Source organism: Anabrus simplex, chromosome 3, assembly GCF_040414725.1.
Source record: "Anabrus simplex isolate iqAnaSimp1 chromosome 3, ASM4041472v1, whole genome shotgun sequence".
NCBI lineage: Eukaryota > Metazoa > Arthropoda > Insecta > Orthoptera > Tettigoniidae > Anabrus > Anabrus simplex.
In genome coordinates this window covers 127,189,618-127,212,122 of record NC_090267.1, presented here as the reverse complement: position 1 = coordinate 127,212,122, position 22,505 = coordinate 127,189,618, and the positions used below count along the sequence as shown (strand labels likewise).

Genomic DNA, 22,505 nt, shown 5'->3' with positions numbered 1-22,505 from the left:
ATTAAGAAGAAGAAGCAATTAGACCAAGATAAATTACCTTATACAGTAAAGTTAGATCTGCAGTGACAAAGGTTTCAGGAATTGATTGACTGCTGAGTTGCCATGGCAATGAGTTCAATGTTCGCCCCACTTCCTCCTACGCGAAGAAAGAACCATTCACTGACACTGGCACTGAGATCGTACCAAGGACCCGGAGGAGAACCGCGCCCATATCCGCAGACTAGTATATAAACCTCAGACATCACTGCAGAAGGCACACTGTACTCCTCCGAGAAACAGAAATCCTCAACCAACCATGTTCAAGCTGGTGAGTTTAAACTTTATAAAACAGTGATTTCAATAATTTCATTTCATTTCATTTCATTTCATTTTATTTCATTTCAGGAACACGAGACTTAGTAGAAATCAGTATAGAGTTAATGAAATAGATCATAATAAATGGTCCACGTTCAAATCTACCCCAGTTTCAAGGTCATCGTATTCTTCATCGTCGTTTACACTAAGAGGACAATTTACAAAAATAAGTATCGAACGTATTCTTCGGGTTCCTTTGCTGAATGGTCAGCAAAGTGATCATCGCTTCAGATGGTTTCGGGTTCTTTCCCCAGCCGGGCCAGGGATTTTAGCTGTATTTCTTTAATTCCTCAGGCTCATAGAATGGCTGATTGTCATACATATTAATCTACACAAAACACACCACACTACCAACCATCACAAAGCACGCGATAGGAAATACATCAGTACACTTACGGTTGCTGTTAGGAAGATCTTACGAACGTAAAACAGGACATAATCCCCATTAATTAATTAAGAGAGAATCAGGATAAGGCTTCAAGCAGACTTAGTTTTACTGTTACTAACTATGACTAATCTGTGAGATTTTATTGTAAATAACTTACATATAATGTTGTGAAATTCATGTTGCCTTTACCTATAGAAAACTTCTCCAGTACAATCCCATTAAAGGAAAATGTAAATTCAGGCCTGAAATTGACTTAGGTATCTAGGAAATCATGATCAGCAACAGCACATAGAAAATGAAAATCGACTGATATTACCAAGACAACAGGGAAACTCATTTTCAGGGAAGCTCCAGTCGGGACAGCACACACAGATTTATACAGCGGAAGACACAACGATATTCAATATCAACGCTGTTACCATCAACCAGAGCCTTCTCTAAGACACAATTAATAATTATGACGAATGCATACAAGTTGCACGACTTACGAGCTCGATGATAACACTTGGCGAAGGAAACAAAATACACTCCATTCATCCTTAATACATTATTAACCTACAAGCTGTGACCTATAGGACTTGAAACCTACCATTTCAAATTTTGTACAGGGGTTTCTGATTCTAGTTCCAACATTTAAACCACAAATAAATAAATAAATAAATAAATAAATAAATAAATAAATAAATAAATAAATATATAAATAAATAAATATTAATGTTCTTATACTAAACGTTGCCATCTGCATTCATAGTAATTATATGTGTAACGCCTGAGCCTGTAAATTAGCAAGTGCATATTAACTGAGAACCTGCTTGCCGCCACAGATGTAGTGTGAGGTTGACAAATTAGGTTGAATGGTTAAGGGTTCCATTGAGCTTATATTGCAATCCCTCTAATTCTCAAAGTCACTTTGAAGTCACCCTCCTTTATATTTACTTGCACATATACATGTATCGAAGGAATAACTGAATTCATTTTGTTATTTATACTGTATATGTATTAACTATTTGTAGTCCGACTCGTTGGCTGAATGGTCAGCGTACTGGCCTTCGGTTCAGAGGGTCCCGGGTTCGATTCCCGGACGGGTCGGGGATTTTAACCTCCATTGGTTAATTCTAATGGCCCGGGGGCTGGGTGTTCGTGCTGTCCCCAACATCCCTGCAACTCACACACCACACATAACACTATCCTCCACCACAATAACACGCAGTTACCTACAAATGGCAGATGCCGCCTACCCTCATCTGTCTTACAAGGGATGCACTCGGCTAGAAATAGCCACACGAAATTATAACCATTTGTACACATAGATCAACAGAATAAGAAATTAAAAATGCTTCCAAACTATAACGATTCAAAGTCTAAATGTTCGTTCCTTGAGAGTGTAACGCTGTAAGATTTCCATAAAATAATGGTTAATTGAACGCTTCAGGCCTGATTTACAAATGAGAAAACAGTGACAATTTTGTACTTTGTTATTCACTATTACAGGTTTACAAGTCAAAATCTTACATTTCTCCCAAAACCGTCTAATATAGTTAATGCGTCGTAAAAACAATAACAGTATTATTCAACTAACTTTTACCTACTTCAGCTCGACGAGTAATAAGCATCTACGTCGAGTAAAAGAAGAGGGCTCAATTTATCCTATAGTCTAAGAGAACAAATCATGCTGTTCACCCGTCAGATTTCATGGATAGATGAACATTACTAAGAACACGATGAAATAAGCAGCTTGTCCATGAGAGAGTAAATTCTGCTATGTAGTTTTCGCTGCGGTCTAGTAAAATACATGTAATAAAGTGGAATATTTTCTTTCTTTGTTGCAGTTTGTCTTCCTCGCTCTGGTGGCTGTAGCCGTCGCTACTCCCGGATATCTCACTGGCGCCCATGTCGCTGCCCCTGTGGCTTATGCCGCTGGCCCCGCTGTAGTTGCTGCCGGCCCCGCTGTGGTCGCTGCTCCCGCTGTAGTTGCCGCTCCCGCCGTCGCTGCCGTCCATGCCGCTCCCTTGGCTTACACCGCCGGCATCGTCAAGACTCATCATGTTATTGGTTGATTCTTCCCAACAACTCATTAAAAAAGAGCATTGCCAGTAACATGACATTGTTTAACAAAATGTGAGGTGTTATTTTACATTAAAATACGCAACTCAATACAGTGTGTAATTTCTTTCAACCCAAATCCACTCCCAGAAATTTAAAAATCCATAGCATAACAATCAGTTGTACATGGCCTGGAATATTATAATGATTAGACGTGCCAATAAAATTTCTTTGGCTCAATACCACTATGAATAATCTCTGTACAGAACTGAATATTCCTAGCTTTGATTGTTCTTTGATGAAAGAGATACCCATATGGTCTCATAGAAAACGATATGAATTCAATAAGTCGATCTATATCCTTTCTTCTTTTACAAATCGATTCACGCCGCACCAGCACAGATAGGTGTTATGGCGACAAAAAGGGGCTGGGAGTGGGAAGGAAACGACCGTGGGCTTAATAAAGGAACAGCGCAAAAATTTGGCTGGTCTTAAAATGGTAAACCACGGAAAACCATCTTCAGGGCTGCCGACATTGGCGTTCGAGACCACCATCTCCCGAATGCAAGATCTATATCCTAGAGTACCAGTCAGTCAAATAAAATAATGTGTACAGTACAAATAAAACTCAAAATGTGTCTTTATTTTCCTATTCCACTGTTAATTTAGCGTTTTCATACATGTTCCAGTCAGACAATTTGAAGACCTCTGCATCAAAAATTATTATTTTTTGTCTGTCAGGAGATATTTAACCAAATGTAATATTTAGAATTTTTCAATTCAAAGATATTTTACGGATACACATCATTTCAAAATTCCTGGATGTACTAGAGGCTTTCAGGAAGCATGAAGTAGTACATCCCAAAGAAAATGTTATAGAATGAAAACAGATTAAATGTGATTTTAACCAAATTAAATCTAATGTAAGATTTCGGGAGGATTAAATTTCTGAAATTTTTGAAACACCTCGAAATGACCAAGACGCGAATATTCGAAAATCCCGGGTATACACTTAAAATTGTAGGTTCTGATCTCAAGGCCAGTTATATGTTACCTTCTGGAGAGTGAGCAGTAGCAAAGTCTTTTTTTTTTTTTCCTTCTGAAAATACCACCACGAATCATTGGAATAATTTCAAACATTAAATGGCAGTGTTGATCATTATCTGTAAACTCAGCAAGGTAAAACCAGAGACGTATATTAGAGACATCGTAAACAACCAAATCGTTAACAATCGCCTGTTATATCCGTAAAGACGCCTGGAGTGGTGTCACAAATTTCTGCTCAACAAAGTTTAAAATGGACAGAAGCCAGGTAGGACCTATTAAATCTTCGCGATGCCACCTCTTTCTATTCGAACTTCACTTTGATCATCTAGTCATTCCGCTCAACACTCACGACGCTCCAGCAATAACAAATTCCATTCCTTAATTTGTTTTCTTCTAATAATAACTGCTATAGCTTTCTCAGCGCCTTATACATATTACATTGTTATACAAAATAGGAGGTTCGTATAAGAGTGTGACAGCCGAGCGGCAAGTGGGCCATGGGACGAATCCATCCTATATACCTCTCCTACCTCACTAAATGTCCGACTTGTTGGCTGAATGGTCAGAGGGTCCCGGGGCCGATTCCCGGCAGGGTCGGAGATTTTAACCTTCATTGGTTAATTCCAGTGGCACGGGCTCTGGGTGTCTGTACTGTCCCCAACATCGCTGCAACTCACAAAACTCACGTAACACTATCTCCCACCACAATAACACGCAGTTACCTACACATGGCAGATGCCGCCCACCCTCATCGGAGGGTCTGGCTTACAAGGGCTGCACTCGGCTAGAAATAGATACACGAAATTAAAATTAAAAATTACCTCACCAAATCGTACTCTTCTAACCACCTCTATTCTCTATCTCTACATCTGAGATTCGGTCAGTCCATCTCACCTTTACCACAAATTTTCAATACTATATTTCAAAGGCTTTTTATGGACCTGAGACTTTGAGAAGGGAGGAAGAAAGAATATTGGAATCTTTTGAAATGTGGGTCCGGAGAAGAATAGAGAAGACAACTGGTAAGACAAATTAAGGAATGAAGTAGTGTTGGAAAGTGTAGGAGAAGAAAGGACGACAATACTGCAAACCATTCAAAAGAGAAGAAGTGTTTAGGCCACTGTTTACGAAGGAAATGTTTATTAACACAGACAATGGAAGGAAAAGTTGCAGGGAGAAGTTTTTTTGCTAGTTGCTTTACGTCGCACAGACACAGATAGGTCTTATGGCGACGATGGGACAGGAAAGGGCTAGGAGTGAGAAGGAAGCGGCCGTGGCCTTAATTAATGTACAGCCCCAGCATGTGCCTGGTGTGAAAATGGGAAACCAAGGAAAACCATTTTCAGGGCTGCCGACAGTGGGGTTCGAACCTACTAACTCGCGAATACTGGATACTGGCCGCACTTAAGCGACTGCAGCTATCGAGCTCGGTAGGGAGAAGTTTGAGAGGAAGAAAGAAGTATCAGATGAAAGTGCGTGTGAAAATTAATGGAAGATACTGGAAAGAAGAAAGAAAAACATAAGTCAGATAGGCTTGAAAAACGCTTGCGAAAACCTGCTGATAGGCAGAGAACCGATGATGTTCATGATGATGATGATGATGATGATTATTGTCTTTCATTTTTCAATTTTACCTTTCATCGTCCATGTTTCTCTTTCATACAGTACACTATAAAATAATTATAATTTCGTGTGGCTATTTCTAGCCAGGAGCAGCCCTTGTAAGGCAGACCCCCCGATGAGGGTGGGCGGCGTCCGCCATGTGTAGGTAACTGCGTGTCATTGTGATGGAAGACAGTGTTATGTGTGGTGTGTGAGTTGCAGGGATGTTGGGGACAGCACGAACACCCAGCCCCGAGCCATAGGATTTAACCAATGAAGGTTAAAATCTCCGACCCAGCCAGGAATCGAACCCGGGACCCTCTTAACCGAAGGCCAGAACACTGACCATTTAGTCAACGAGTCTGACACACAGTACACTTAATAAATACAAACACAGCCTATATCAGCACACATTAAAACGATTTAATTCTTGGCGGGCTGAGTGGATCGGACGGTTGAGGCGCTCTGACCTGAAATTCGTAGGTTTGATTCTGCCTCAGTCCGGTGGTGTTTAAAGGTGTCCAAATACGTCAGCCTCGAGTCAATAGATTTACTGGCACGTAAAAGACCTCCTTCAAGACAAAATTCCGGCTCATCGGCGTCTCCGGAAACCGTAAAAAGTACTTTTTTTTGTTAGGGGCTTTACGTCGCACCGGCACAGATAGGTCTTATGGCGACGGTGGTATAGGAAAGGCCTAGGAGTTGGAAGGAAGCGGCCGTGGCCTTATTTAAGGTACAGCCCCAGCATTTGCCTGGTGTGAAAATGGGAAACCACGGAAAACCATCTTCAGGGCTGCCGATAGTGGGATTCGGGAGTGTCCGATGACATGTTCGGCCCGCCATGTACAGGTCTTATGATTTGACGCCGTAGGCGACCTGCGCGTCATGATGAGGATGAAATGATGATGAAGACGACACACACACGCAGCCCCCGTGCGAGGAAAATTAAATAATGACAGTTAAATTTCCCGAAACTGACGCGAATCGAACCCGGGACCCCTGTGTCCAAAGGCCAGCACGCTAACCATTTAGCCATGGAACCGAACAAAATATAATATTAACATCATTACTAATGTAAACCCTAACCGGTTTTCAACATTTTGGTTCCATCAACAGTGAATCATTAAAATATTCCAATTCACATAACTGTTTCGTCTTGAGTTTAAAATACGTCACAAATAACATAAAAAGCTTCAAAATGATGTATTTAATTCGCTACAGAAAGCTGTGTTTACTTATACACTACAATCGGTGGTCACGCTACGATCCACATAAACCTTAACAATTATACTGACAGAACTTTTGAACTATTAACAGCAAACGTTGCAATCTTTTCTGAATTACAGATTAAGTGTTGGAGATTCCTCAAAGTAAATGCTGAAAATAAGTTTCTGATCTATCTTTAGACAGTGATACTCATCGCACCATATTCCGTGACGTACTCCTACAGCGCGGGTGTCAAACCTTGCCCGCCGTGAGCGCAGTGCCCAATTCGCGCACGGGTGCAAGTCTCTTCCTCTCAGTCGGCTTGTACTTCCCCACGTTGCTTTACTCAGCGCTGTGCTCGCCTGCCGATGGCGGGCCTCAGTTACCTGTTTCATTCTACAAATAAAGGTTGAAACGTAAAGCTACAGTACATAGTCTATGGCAAATGATTTGACTCACCGAGCTCGATAGCCGCAGTCGCTTAAGCGCGGTCAGTATCCAGTATTCGGGAGATAGTGGGTTTGAACCTCACTGTCGGCAGTCCTCAAGATGCCGTGGTTTCCCATTTTCAGGCAAATACTGGGGCTGTACCTTAATTAAGGCCAAGGCCTATTCCTTCCCACTCCTAGCCCTTTCCTGTCCCATTGTCGCCATAAGACCTATCCGTGTCGGTGCGACGTAAAGCAACATGTACCAGAAAACAAAAACAAAAAAAGATTGGCACAGTAATTTGTTAGTGTGTTTGTATCTGTGTTCTTTCGTATCAACATGGTTCCCTGAAGGGATACTACATTCATCGTAGCCTACTTTCTTTTGTTTACTCTAAGTTTGTAAAAACATGACATTTTGCTAAAGAAACGATAGTGTAGTGGTATAGTACTTATCATTACTCTGATTAATAATTTTACATAGGAGAGTAGAGCATGTCAGCCCCCAAAAATATAAATTACTTTTATTTTGTACTTTATTGCTTTTGACAATCTTTAAAGTAATTATTTATTTTCTTTGTGCGTGGTCATTACAAAACTTGATGTTTCTCACATTTTATGCAAGCGTCGTGTTGCACATAAATTTAATTATAGATGTCCTTACATGAAATAATATACACTTGTATTGTACGAAGTACAGTAGTTATGAACGTGTATCTGCTATCTGATAACGTCCTGGGCCACCGCTCGCAACGGCTGTTCCTCGTGCACGCACGACTATCAGCCAGCTCATGACCTTGACATACCAGTCCTATAGAGAGATTGGGATCGTAATAAAGTGAACCTGAAACCACTGACAATAACGCAATCGTGTTACCGCGACTTGTCTTCCCAATCCCTGAACTGCATGAACTCTATATACTCGAAGGCCCGATTCCTTTCAGTTTCCTGACATGTGCCATATGTATTACCTGTCTCCCGGCTCATTCGGCGCAATGATTTCCTTGGTGAGTTCAATAAGTGCCCTCGAATATCATCTACACAGTCTTAAACATTCCAGGTCTGCGGTATCCACTCTCATTGAGGGGTCAGCCAACTGTAAAAAATATATATATATATATTAAGAAAATAATTGGACATCTTTACTATGGATTAAGTTTGTATATCGAGTTTTCCAGAAACCTACGGTTAACTTGAAACCCGATATGGTTTTCAGGTACGTGTTTTTCTGCCTTATCACAATTTATCCTTAAATAAATATCAACCTTATAAAAGCCATTAACTAAGATAGGCCAATGTATTGATAACATTTATTTTCACACAGTTTACTCTGATATCGTAATTTTTCTTTTTCAACATGACATAATTTAATTTGTACTTCATTTTTCCAATTTTATTTTGTTTCGGTAAATATAAATCTCAGTTCAGAAAACTCCTTCATTTTAAGCAGTACCTTGCCAATCAGAAGACGATGTTACTAAAACGAACAGCAATCACACCCTGAGATAGTAAGACTTCACGAGTGTAGGCCCATGACACTGGAGTGCTGATGTCGTCCATGGCAATAATATGACGTCACCATCATTAAAAAGTCGGAAGTTCGAAATAATTTTCTTATGGGTGGCACTGTGTTCAAGATGTGTCCCTCAACATATAGTTGGAGTCAGGAAAGGTATCCGACCCTAGAACTGGACTTGCAGACGTTACCCTCACATTGCTCCGTTTCTTGGCGTGTCCTTTCTTGCACTAATTAATTCGTTAGATATTATTTATCATCATGTGCTATAATATGCCATTTTCGTCAAGAATAATGCAATCAAAACACAGTGGATACGAGCATACAACGTTTCAACATTTTCAAGAAGAAAAGTTTTGTTGAGATGTGCCCGTTCTCTTACATACAACTAAGTATCCAAAGATTTTCGCACGGTTTTCCAAAAAAAAAAATACTTTATGTCAAATTGGCTTATTGCTATAAGAATATCGCAGGCTTATAATAATCTCCGGCTGACCATGTTTCCGGTTCAATACTGATAGAAAAAATAGTTTTGAGCAAGAGGTTTTAAGCAGTCACCTTGAAGCTCAAATTTGCAGTGGCAGCATATATTTCCACACAGAGAAACTGACTTATAAATTTACGGAGTACATTGTTCTATCTGAGCTTGCGGAGAAGTTTGAGGAACTGGTGAAATGTCTAATAATAATAATAATAATAATAATAATAATAATAATAATAATAATAATAATAATAATAATAATAATAATAATAATAATAATTTAATGCTGTATGGCCTCGTCGAAGGCCTGGTAGAATTATTTCAAGCTGACACTTTATAATGATAATAATATTATTGATTTCACGCCCTACTAACTACGGACTGAGTCAGAATCGAACCTCCCAAATTGAGCTCACTGTCAGAAGGCCAGCGCTTTACTGTGTGAATCATTCGGCTTGACCTCGACTGTGCCTGATTGACGGCTCCATGGCATCGGCCACTGACTAGACGCCAACGTTCAAATTTCAGTTTTTTGAGCGGTTTTCACCTATCATTTTCCGATGCCCACATTATTGAAGAGTTCTGAATATCTAATGGTCCTACTCTGATTAATGTTGTAAGGAAGCGATAGATTCAAAGTTTTGACGGTGCAGAAGGTCTACTAGTTATGTACTGAAATAGAAGTAAATTACTCATTATTCCTTTTTATAGCTCACATAAACTATTCTCACACATTTCTAGAATGATTTATTGATTAGGAGCTTTCATAAAGGGGCTGTAGGGAATGCATATGTGGAGTGAATACCATAACAATAATGCATACGGTAATGGAATTGTTACTGTATTTTGTGTACATTTTAGTGAGAAGCAATTAGAAAAAGATAATTACCTTATTCAGTAAAGTTAGACCTGCAATGACGAAGGTTTCAGGAATTGATTGACTGTTGAGTTGCCATGGCAATGAGTTCAGTGTTCGTCCCACTTCCTCCTACGCGAAGAAAGATCCATTCACTGACACTGGCACTGAGATCGTACCAAGGACCCGGAGGACAACCGCGCCCATATCCGCAGACTAGTATATAAACCTCAGACATCACTGCAGAAGGCACACTGTACTCCTCCGAGAAACAGAAATCCTCAACCAACCATGTTCAAGCTGGTGAGTTTAAATTTTATGAAACAGTGATTTAAATAGTTTCATTTCATTTTATTTCATTTCAAGAACACGACATTTAGTAGAAATCAGTACAGAGTTGATGAAATAGATCATAAGAAATGGCCCACGTTCAAATCTACCCCAGTTTCAAGGTCATTGTATTTTTACACAAAGAGGACAATTTACACAGATAAGTATCGAACGTATTCTTCGGGGTCGTCGGCTAAATGGTCAGCAAAGTGGTCATCGCTTCAAATGGTTCCGGGTTCTTTTCTTTTAGCTGTATTGGCTTAATTCCCCAGGCTCCGAGAGCTTAATTTACACAACACACACCAAACTACCAACCATCACAAACATCGCGATAGGGGATTCATCATTCCACTTACGGTTGATGTTAGGAAGAGCTTACGAACGTAAAACTGAACTTAATCCCCATTAATTAATTAAGAGAGAACCAGGATAAAGTTTCAATCAGATTTAGTTTTACTATTATTATCTATGAATTATCTGCGAGACATTATAATAAATAAATAATAAAAAATTAACAATAAATAATAATAAATAATGTTGTGAAAGTCATGTCGCCTTTACCTATAGAAAACATTCTCAAGTAAAATCCCATTAAAGGAAAATGTAAATCTAGACGTGAAACTGATCTAGAAATCTGGGAAATCATGATCACCAGTAGCACATACAAAATGGCATTCCACTGATGTTACTAAGACAAAAGGGAAATTAATTTTTGGGGAAACTCCATTCGGGAAAGCACACACAGATTTATACACCAAAAGGCACAATAATATTCAATATCAACGCTGTTACCATGAACCAGAGCCTTCTCTAACACACAATTAATAATTATGACGAATACATACAAGTTGCACGACGTACGAGCTCGATGATGACACTTAGGCAAGGAAGTAAAATATGCTCTTTTCATCCTTAATGCATTATTGACGTACAAGCTGTGACCTGAAGCACTTGTAACCTATCATTTGAATTTTTGTACAGGTGTTTTTGGCCCTAGTTCAAACACTTAAACCATAAATAAATAAATAAATAAATAAATAAATAAATAAATAAATAAATAAATAAATAAATAAATAATAAATAAATAAATAAATAAATAAAATGAATATCAGTATTCTTGTATTCAACGTTGGCTCCTGCATTCGCAGTAATCGTAAGTGTAACGTCTGAGCCTGTGAATTAGCAAGTGCATTGACAATAAGTTGGGATGACTTCATGATGATATTAACTGAGAACCTGCTTGTCGTCATAGATGCAGTGTGAGGTTGATAAATTAGGTTGAATAGTTAAGGGTTTCATTGAGATTATATTACAATCCCTCTAATTCTCAAAGTCACTTTGAATTCACCCTCCTTCATATTAACTTGCACATAAACTTGGATCGAGGGAATAATTGAATGTATTTTATTTTATTATTTATAATGTATATTTATTAACCATTCGTACACATACATGAACAGAATACAAAATCAAAAATGCTTCTATACTATAACAATTTAATGTCTAAAAGTTCATTCCTTGAGAGTGTAACCCTGTAAGATTTCCAGAAAATAATGGTTTATTGAACACTTCAGGCCTAATTTACAAATGAGAAAACAGTGACAATTTTGTACTTTGTCATTCACTCTTACAGATTTATAAACCAAAACCTTACTTTTATCCCCAAACCGTCGAAAAATATTAAGTATTTACATCGAGTAAAAGAAGAGGGCTCAATTATTCATCCCGTAAGTCTAATAGAGTATAAATCATGCTGTTCACCGGTCAGATTTCATGGATCGATGAACAGTTATAAGAACGCGATGAAATAAGCAGCTTGTCCATGAGAGAGTAAATTCTGCTATGCAGTTTTCGCTGCGGTCTAGTAAAATACATGTACTAATGTGGAATATTTTCTTTCTTTGTTGCAGTTTGTCTTCCTCGCTCTGGTGGCTGTAGCCGTCGCTACTCCCGGATATCTCACTGGCGCCCATGTCGCTGCCCCTGTGGCTTACGCCGCTGGGCCCGCTGTAGTTGCTGCCGGCCCCGCTGTGGTCGCTGCTCCCGCTGTAGTTGCCGCTCCCGCCGTCGCTGCCGTCCATGCTGCTCCCTTGGCTTACACCGCCGGCATCGTCAAGACTCATCATGTTATTGGTTGATTCCTCCCAGCAATTTATTTTCAAAAAAAGCATTGCCATTTATGACAATGTTTAACAAAATTTGAGGTGTTATTTTACATTAAAATATGCAACTCAATACAGTGTGTAATTTCTTTCAACCCAAATCCACTCCCAGAAATTTAAAAATCCATTGCATATCAATCAGTTGTACATGTCCTGAAATGTTATATTGGTTAGACGTGCCAGTAAAACTTCTTTAGCTCAACACAACCTTGAATCATTTCTGTACAGAACTGATAAATCTTAGCTTAGATTGTTCTTTGATGAGAGAGATACCCATATGATCTCAATAAAAAACGAAATGAAATCAATAAGTCGATCTATATCCTTTTTCCTTTATAATTCGATTCACGTCGCACCAACACATATAGGTCTTATGGCGACGATGGGATAGGAAAGGGCTGTCCCATTGTCGCCGTAAGACCTATCCGTGTCGGTGCGATGTAAAGCAATATGTACAATAAAAATATTGGCACAGTAATTTGTTAGTGTGTGTTTGTATCTGTGTCCTTTCGTATGAACACGGTTGCTTCAAGAGATGCTTCATTTATCGCAGCCTATTTTCTTTTGCTTTCTCTAAGTTTATAACAACATGGCATTTTGCTAAAGAAGCAAAAAGCAGTTGTATAGTACTCGGCATTATTCTGCTTGATAATGTACATAGGAGAGTAGAGCATGTTCAGCCCATAAAAATATTTTTTTTTTATTTTGTACTTCATTGCGTTTGGCAATCTTTAAAGTAATTATTTCTTTTCTTTGTGTGTGGTGACTATATAACTTAATGTTTCTCACGTTTTATGCAAACGTCGTGTCGAAAATAAGTTTAATTGTAGTTGTCATTACATGATGAAATAATATACACTTGCATTGTACGGAGTACATTGGTTATGAACGTTTATGTACTATCTGATAACGTTCTGGGCCACCGCTCGCAACAGCTGTTCCTCGTGCACGCACAACTATCAGTCAGCCAGTCCTATAGGGACACTGACAATAATTGCGTTTCCGCGAAGGTCTTTAAAATCCCTGAACTGCATGAACTCTACATGTTCGAAGGCCCGATTCCTTTTCAGTTTCCTGAGATGTGCCGTATAAATTACCTGTCTTCCGGCTCAATCGGAGCAGTGCTTTCCTTGGTGAGTTCAGTAAGCGCCCTAGAACATAATCTACACAATCTTAACTCATTCCAGATACTATGTGGTTTCCACTCTGATTGAGGAGTAAACCATTTTTCTCCGGCTTTCTGACCATCGGCAAAATTGTTGGCCTTTTGGAGCATTGCGGACATAGAATGTCTTCGAAATGCCTGTCGTGTTTCAATCAAGGATTATGTATCCCAATACGTTTTCACAGTAAAAATACGCTGACAAAGACAGTATCGTATGCTCGTATTATGACTGCAAAAACTCTTACTTGCAAGGTTGCTTGTTCTGCTGCGGAATTGGCCGTGTGCAATGAAAGGAAGATTTACAGAGCAGTGACGGAAAACTACATCTTCGTACCAAACGAGTTGGCCGTGTGGTTATGGGAGTGCAGTTGTGAGCTTGCATTCGTGAGACAGTAGGTTCGAACTCCACTGTCCGCAACACTGACGATGATATTCCTCGCACCATATTCCGTGCTGAACTCCTACAGCGCGGGTGTCAAACCTTGCCCGCCGTAAGCGCAGTGCCCAGTGCGCACGCGGGTGCAAGTCTCCTCCCTCTCAGTCGGCTTGCACTTCCCCACGTTGCTAACTCAGGGCTGTGCTCGCCTACCGATGACAGGCGTCAGTTACCTGTTTTATTCTCTAAGTAGGCCTGAAGGTCGAAACGTAAAGCTACATAGTCTGTGGCAACACCTAGCTCTATAGCTCCCGTCGCTTAAGTGCGGCCAGTATCCAGTATTGGAGAAACCCACTGTCGGTAGTCCTGAAGACGGTTTGCCGTGGTTTCCCATTTTCAGGCAAATGTTGGGGCTGTACCTTAATTACGGCCACGGCCGGTACCTTCCACTCCTAACCCTTTCCTATCCCGTAAGACTCGTCTGTATCTGTATCGGTGCGACGTAAGGCGAATTTTAAAAAAGTACATCTTCCGGGCATTTGCAGTTGAAATGATGGGGACGTGATGTCAAGAGGCTAAAGGTCTTGTTTCAAATATTGACGAACAATTATCTGGATTTTCTGGAGACCCTTCTTCAACGAAATTCCTGAGGCAACGGATAAGAATTGGTGCCAGCGTTATGGGCTCATTTCAGTGTAACGGGCATTTTTCATATTTACAATCTGCTTTACGTCACACCGACAGAGATAGGTCTTATGGCGACGATGGGACAGGAGTGGGAAGGAAGCGGCCATGGCCTTGATTAAGGCAAAGCCCAGCATTTGCTAGGAGTGAAAATGGGAAACCACGGAAAACCATTTTCAGAAGTGTCAACAGTGGGATTTGAACACACTATCTCCCGAATAGACTACTGGATACTGGCCGCACTTAAGTGACTGCAGTTATCGAGCTCGGTTATAAATAACGTTCCACTGAACAAAGTATTCTATCTTGATTCTTAGATTTCGAGGCTGGAGCGAAGCACCAAGGACAACAGCAGAAAACCTTGTTTGAAATAGCTCCTTCGTACTGTCTACAGCTTAATATTTACGAAAAAAGTGGGATTGATGTAAGAAATAAACATTTGCAATACGTTAATTCTTCTTCTGCTCCTTCTACCGCTTTTCCCCACACTTGCGTGGTCGCTGGTGCGAACGTTGTCATACATGTGGATTTAGCCCTGTTTTAAATCCGGATGCACTTCCTGACACCAACACTCTATGGAGGGATGTAACCACTATTGCGTGTTTCTGTGGTGGTTGGTAGTGTAGTATGTTGTATGAATATGAAAATATTGGGATAAACACAAGCACCCGTCCTCAAGACAGAAGAATTAATCACACTTGATTAAAATCCCCAACCTAACCGAGAATCGAACCCGGGACCCTCTAAACCGAATGTCTCGAAGCTGATCAATTAACCAAGGAGTCGGACTTAGAAATAAATTGATGGGCCTGATAGCCATAAATAGGCATACTAGTCAACAATGGGTGGTAAGGGAACCAAGATGGTTTTTCCTAAAGCAAATTAGATCATTGAATTCATTTTCAAATTTACACTACTTTCCGCAAGGAAATTATAACTCAATCAAACTGTTAATATTTATATGGATAGCCTTTTATCTGTTGATATATCAAACTGCATTGATGTATTATCTATTCCGAATATTGGCGTAGTTTTCTTTCCAGTACTACCCTTCCTGGAGTACTCCTTATTTTATTTGAGATTAAGATAATGCGCACATAGTATTGTAAATGGAAGGTAAGCCTATATCTAACTGATCAACACGTCTTATATACACATTTGTTCATGGTGTACTAAAACTATTTAGTTTTACACAGGATTTAAGGTGATAACGAGGGCAACCTTCGCCACAAAATTGCCACTTTTAATAATAAAAATTATTCCTTTAAATGGATTACTATATATTTTCCATCTTATAATACTTTACAAGTAGAAGCTCAGTGTCTCAGGCGGCTGCGCGCCAGCCTCTAACCGCTGTGTTCCGTAGTTAAAGTCCCGGTCACTCCATGTGAGATTTGTGCTGGACAAAGCGGATTCGGGACAGGTTTTTCTCCGGGAACTCTGGTTTTCCCTGTCATATCCATTCCAGCAAAACTCCTCCATGTCATTTCATTTCATCTGTCATTCATTAATCATTGCCTCATAGAAGTGCGGCACAGTTCCCATCCTCGCTGCTAGATTGGGGCTATATTCATTCCATTCCTGACCCGGTTGAATGACTGGAAAAAGGCTGATTTTCATTTTCAATACTTTACAAGTTATAAAATAGTTCATGTATCGGTCGTTATTTGATCTTATTCAGCTATGTAATAAGTTAATTTAATAAGTTGTGTTGTTGTTGTGGCAACATATAAAAATATTCTAAAACTGATTTTAAATATTTTTTCCAAACAGGCTTTCAATTTACCGTTTTGACGGCTCTTCCGTTTTCGTTGCCGAAACCATGATTTGTCGAAGGTTCGTACCTTCTATCTTCCTCGTTCAAGTTGTTTAATTATTAGAGTGTAGAGTGGTCATATTTATGTACCCAATAAGAACGATATAACCCGAGCAAGTGGCTGAGAAGTTTGGGTCACGTAGCTAACAGCTTGCATTCGGGAGATAGTGGGTTCGAACCCGTCTTTCGGCAGCCATGAAGGTGGCTTTCCATCGTTTCCCATTTTCAACCAGCACAATGCTGGGGTTGTACCTTAATTAAGGCCACGGTCACTTCCTTCCCACTCCTAGCCCTTTCCCATGCCATCGTCGCCATAAAACCTATCTGTGTCGGTGCGACGTAAAGCAACAAGTAAATATAGCAGGAAGGTCGTAACTTTAATTCTTGCTCATAAATCCACATGAAGAACGGCTACAATGCAAATTCATAGCATACATACACCTTCACTGTGTACGTATGGCCCTGTGGTACGAACCTTCACAATCGTTAGTTTGCTAGCAGCTCCGTCTCCTCCTTCTTGTACTAGATCCTCATTGGATGTCGGCTGTCATCAGGGCGATCTGGTTCTTGTTCTCAACAACTCGGAAAAGAGTGGGGGTACTGAGCCGTGGATCTTGTAGATACTATAGCCAAGATATTCTCCTTCCTTCACTTTTTTTTTTTTTGCTAGTTGCTTTACGTCGCACCGACACAGATAGGTCTTATGGCGAAGATGGAACAGGGAAGGGCTAGGAGTGGGAAGGAAGCGGCCGTGGCCTTAATTAAGGTACAGCCCCAGCATTTGCCTGGTGTGAAAATGGGAAACCACGGAAAACCAATTTTAGGGTTGCCGACAGTGGGGTTCGAAACTACTATCTCCCGAATACCGGATACTGGCCGCACTTGAGCGAATGCAGCTATAGAGCTCGGTCCTTCACTTTTGCGTTCTAAGGTGAAGGAGTCTATTGGTCAATTTACCATTTCTAATGTACCGGTATGCAGGAGTCTTCATTTTTGATGTTGTGCGTAACCTCTAGCTTTTTGTTCAGGCGTTGGAGTACTTCACTGTTACGTATTCTGTCAACCAATGATATTCTGAGCAGGCGTCGATAGCACCACATCTCAAATGATCCAAGTTTTTGGTGGTTTTCTCTGTGAGGGTCCAAGTTTCGGCACTATAAAATAAGACAGAAAATGCATAATAACACTGAAGTGAGCGGAGACAGAGAATGGGATTGATCTTAAAGTCCCTCTTGCAGAGAAGTTTGCTCTTTCTCTTGAATGTAGTCCGTGCCTCCTCAATCCAGGACCTCATTCCAACATCATGGTTCCAGCTGTGATCGGTGCACTATTCCATAAATCAGGAGATAGAAAGTGGTCTATTAATTATAACCTTTTCATTTTTCAGCATTTCTTTAACTTACAGGGCAATTTTCTTAAATATAACTTGCACTAATTATTTATAACTATTAATCACTGTCCAAAGTATATTCCCTTATTTGTAAATTCTAGAACATTAGGGCAGAATTTGAAAATAGACCTCGCTAACGCCGTACTCGTAGAGAACAAGAGTTGACCAAGTGAGGTCGTGAAGGAAGAATGAAGGTACTAAAAAGTAAACTCGTGTCCTCATACCGAGGTGGTGCAGCTCTTTTCAGGCACACCCCCATTGGAGGTGAGCTGCATGTACCATTTCAACCACATACCAGCCCTCCTGCCATTCTTAAATTTCTGCCAGTACCAGGAATCGAACCCGGGCCCCCAAGGACGGCAGCTAATAACACTAAATGAAGGTACATAAAGCGTTGGACTTGTTGCAGTGATGTGTCAGCTACTGTCAAGTTAACAGGTTGAATGCCATGTTTGCTTATGACCATTACTTTCAACTTTTTCGTGTTTAAACGCAGACCAGCTCCATCAATAAGTTCAACCACACAGTTGCCCCTCTTCGTGGCTAAATGGTTGGCGTGCTGGCCTTTGGTCATAGGGGTCCTGGGTTCGATTCACGGCATGGTCGGGAATTTAGCCATCACTGGTTAATTTCGCTGGCACGGGGACTGGGTGTATGTGTCGTCTTCGTCATAATTTCATCCTCATCATGACGCGCAGGTCACCTATGGGAATCAAAACAAAAGACCTGTACCTGGCAAGACGAACATGTCCTAAGCCACTTCCGGCACGAAAAGGCATACGATATTTCATTTTTTACCATGTAGTTTAGTAATGTCTGCAGTTCTTCATCACTTGTTGCCGGCAGAACAGTATCATCTGAATATCGCAGATTATTTATTGTTATCCCATTAACAACGATGACCTCCTGTTTTCCTTTTAGTGCCTTGGAAAATACCTGTTCAGAGTAAATATTGAAGAGGAGAGGAGATAGAACACAGCCTTGCCTCACTCCTTGCTTGCAGCTCTGTGGAGTAATTATTTCTACATACCTTATTTTTATATCGTTAGAAGCTGAGTTTAATCTTCATCCTTTGGGTCTCCCTCTTCTCCTGCTACCCTGCATACCCTATTCCATTATTCTCCTAGGAAACTTATTCCTGACTTACCCCCTATCTCCTCATTCCGAGTACCCTTCTGTTAATTTTCCCTCCAGTTTTTACCGGTAATCATTCCCGCTCTCTTCATTTCTCTTATTTAACATCAAGGTCTCCACAGTCCACTCAGCGTTCGCTTCCTTAGAGTACCCCTGAAAACAGGTTGATATAAATATATTTTTTGCCGGAGGGTTGACTTCTTTCATACAGAATACCTAACTGTGATAACAACTGTGAGTTAATTGCGTTAGAATTTCTACATCTCCCCCTGTAGGTGGGGGCGGTCGAAAAACATCCAAGGAATCCTCCGCCTTTCGTAAGAGGTAACTAAAAGGGGGGACCAGGGTCTTGCAAATTGGAAGCGTGGGTTGGCGACCACGGTGGCCCTAGCTGGATCTAGCATTGTTTCCGCTTACTTGTGTCAGGTTTGTCAAATTCATGTTTCCTATCCCACCTCTCTTGGTCAACTCTTGTTCCTTCCCTCTCTGATTGGCACATTTTTTTTTAGAGTGATTTCTTTATTAGGATCGTTTGAGAAAGGTGATGTGGGGAATATATATTTGGTAAGTAAATCCCTTACCAAGCAATCAGACGAGCAGAATAACCTTATTCAGTAAAGTAGATCGGCACTGGCAAAGGTATCAAGACATGATTGAATGTTGTGTTGCCATGACAGTGAATTCTGTGTTCCCGTTATTTCCTCTTAGAGGACGAAAAACCCATTCACTGACGCTGGCACTGAGATCGTACCAAGGACCCGGAGGAGAACCGCGCCCATATCCCTGGTTAAGTATATAAACCTCGGACACCGCTGCAGAAGGCACACTGTACTCCTCTGAGAAACAGAAAACCTCAACCAACCATGTTCAAGCTGGTGAGTGTAAACATAACTAAACAGTAACTTGATCTAATTCCCTCCGCTATCTGTTGAGTAGTACTGAAGTACGTGGAGTGCTAGGTATATCGGTGCTTTTTTTTCTATTTTGCTTAACGACGCACCGACACAGATAGGTCTTATGGCAACGATGGGACGGGAAAGGCCTAGGAATGGGAAGGAAGCTGCCGTGGTCTGAATTAAGGTACAGCCCCAGCTCTTGCATGGTATGAAAATGGGAAACCACGGAAAACCATCTTCAGGGCTGCCGACAGTGGGGTTCGAACCCACTATCTCCCGGATGTGAGCTCACAGCTGCGCGCTCCTAACCGCACGGCCTACTCGCCTGGTATATCGGTGCACCATTCCATCAATCAGGAGATAACAAATTGTCCATTAAATATAACCTTTCCATTTTTCAGGAGTACTTTAACGTCCACGGCAACTTCCATAAATATATATTGAACTAATTCTTTATTACTATTAATGACTGTCCTAAGTATATTCTCTTATTTGTAAATTCTGTGGCATTAGGGCGTAATTCTGAAACAGACCTCGCTAACGCCATTCTCATACAGAACAATAGTTGGCCACGTGAGGTCGTGAAGGGAAAATGCACGTGAACAGATTGGCAAAACGTAAACGAGGCAATGTCTGATTCACTTAAAGGTCCGTTGTTTGCTAACACACACTCCCAGTCTCAGAGCCCCTAGAGTATTTTATTAAATCTTACAGAAGTCAGGAGATATCATGAATGTATTCTAAGCCGCTACTCACGAAACAGTTTAACCCACGGATTAGGAGGTCCTCTAACAAATTTGACCAATCAGGTTGCATCATCCAATATAAGAACATGTAAAAAATTTTGTGAAATGGTGGAATAAAAATCTTGTTTATAAAAGTAATGAGTGAGCAAGCTGAGTGGTACAAACCTCGTTGTTGTAAGCTAGCAATCGGGAGATAGTGGAATCACGTGCAATTTTCGGCAGCCCTGAATACAGTTTTCAACGGTTTCCCTTTTACACACCAGGCTAATGGTGGAGCTGTACTTAAACATAAGGCCAAGCCCACTTCTCAGTGCTTCTTTATCTCATCGTTGCAGCAAACTTTTTTAATGTTAATGCGGCGTAAGATCTGTAGCAAAAGAAATGTCTATGAATTTCTATGAAAGTGTAATTTTTGGGTATGTTCTTTTAATTCGTGTCCACAAAATACATGTAGTAAAGTGAAATGTTATTTTCCTATATTGCAGTTTGTCTTCCTCGCTCTGGTGGCTGTAGCTTTCGCTACTCCTGGATATCTCACTGGCGCCCATGTCGCTGCCCCTGTAGCTTACGCCGCCGGCCCTGCAGTGGTCGCTGGCCCAGCTGTTGTCGCCGCTGCTCCCGCCGTAGTTGCTGCCCCCGCCGTCGCTGCTGTCCATGCCGCTCCTCTGGCTTACTCCGCCGGCATCGTCAAAACTCACCATGTTATTGGTTGATTTTTCCCAACAATTTATTTAAAAAACATTGCCAGCAGTATGACACTGTTTAACAATATTTGAGGTGTTGTTTTACATTAAAATGTGCAACTCAATACAGTGTGTAATTCATTTCAACCCAAAGCTTCTCCCTAAAATTATAAAATTCCTGTTGTAACTAGCAGTTACACCCATTCCTGATAGGTTATATACGGTGGAAAGACGTCCGGTTTTCAAACCTACATTGCACTGTCCAGCGTCACTTGCCAATGATATATTCTGCAGAGGATGGTTGCCTAGTTGTACTTCCTCTTAAAACAGTAATCAACACCACCACCTGATATATTCTGCTTTCGATACGGTTTTAGTCTTAAGTGCAAACGGGTGCATGGAAGCTTGTCGATATAATAAACAGTGGTTTTTGTTGATAAGGCAATGTTAAAACACCTCTTTCCTTCCCAGTGTCAACCCTTTATCTAGTTATAGTGATTTATCTGTGTTGATTGGAATCTACCTTTACCCATTGTTCGTATTCAAGTTCAGTGGATACAAGTTGCAGAGTCTAACGAGATGAACGTAGCTACAACGTGTACAAATTGATCGGCTGGAAACGTTAGGCATCTTTCAAAATTGATTTCTATGGCATCGTTTAACTGCATGCCCAGTGGTTTTCTAGAAAAGGAGTTTTAAAAGTTTATATTTTAATCTGGTGCAAAATTATTATTTCTGTGCCTGCTTTTCATTAGGACGAAATTGCTTAAATATCTTATAAACAAAATTCTAGGATGTCCGTTGTCTGTAATGTCATTTATTTCGCCAAATTTTGGTGAATTTATCCTTTCCAGGTCAATTCGAGATCTTATCAGTAGTTTTTAGCTTTCGTGTCTATATGTTTGTTTGTTTGTTTGTTTGTTTGTTTGTTTGTTTGTTTGTTTGTTTGCTTGTTTGTTTGTTCCACCACCACGGGTAAACGGTGGTATATATCTCGACCAAACTTGATATTTAGAGTCTACTACTCATCCAGGAGCAGGTTTCTATATGCATATCATTTAAGAATCACTCAATAGACTGGGGGTTTATAGGAAGATCACAAAAGGTATATTTTCAATTTTCTCTTACACTATTGATTATATCTCGGATAAACTTCATATTTAGAGTCTACTCACACAGAAGCAAGTATCGATACACATATA

At 40.4% G+C, this 22,505-nt stretch overlaps 2 protein-coding genes across 2 annotated transcripts; both read left to right on the top strand.

Moving 5' to 3' along the window:
• The first annotated feature begins 274 nt into the window (after positions 1-274).
• Positions 275-2,837, top strand: LOC137499013 (cuticle protein 63-like). Its single transcript, XM_068227021.1, has 2 exons — positions 275-307; positions 2,572-2,837. The coding sequence occupies exons 1-2, from the start codon at positions 296-298 to the stop codon at positions 2,797-2,799; spliced, it is 240 nt and encodes a 79-aa protein (XP_068083122.1). The 5' UTR covers positions 275-295; the 3' UTR covers positions 2,800-2,837.
• A 7,354-nt stretch (positions 2,838-10,191) lies between these two features.
• On the top strand, positions 10,192-12,394 carry LOC136867092 (cuticle protein 63). Its single transcript, XM_068227020.1, has 2 exons — positions 10,192-10,224; positions 12,162-12,394. Exons 1-2 carry the CDS (start codon positions 10,213-10,215, stop codon positions 12,387-12,389), a joined length of 240 nt encoding a protein of 79 aa, XP_068083121.1. The 5' UTR covers positions 10,192-10,212; the 3' UTR covers positions 12,390-12,394.
• Positions 12,395-22,505: the final 10,111 nt, after the last annotated feature.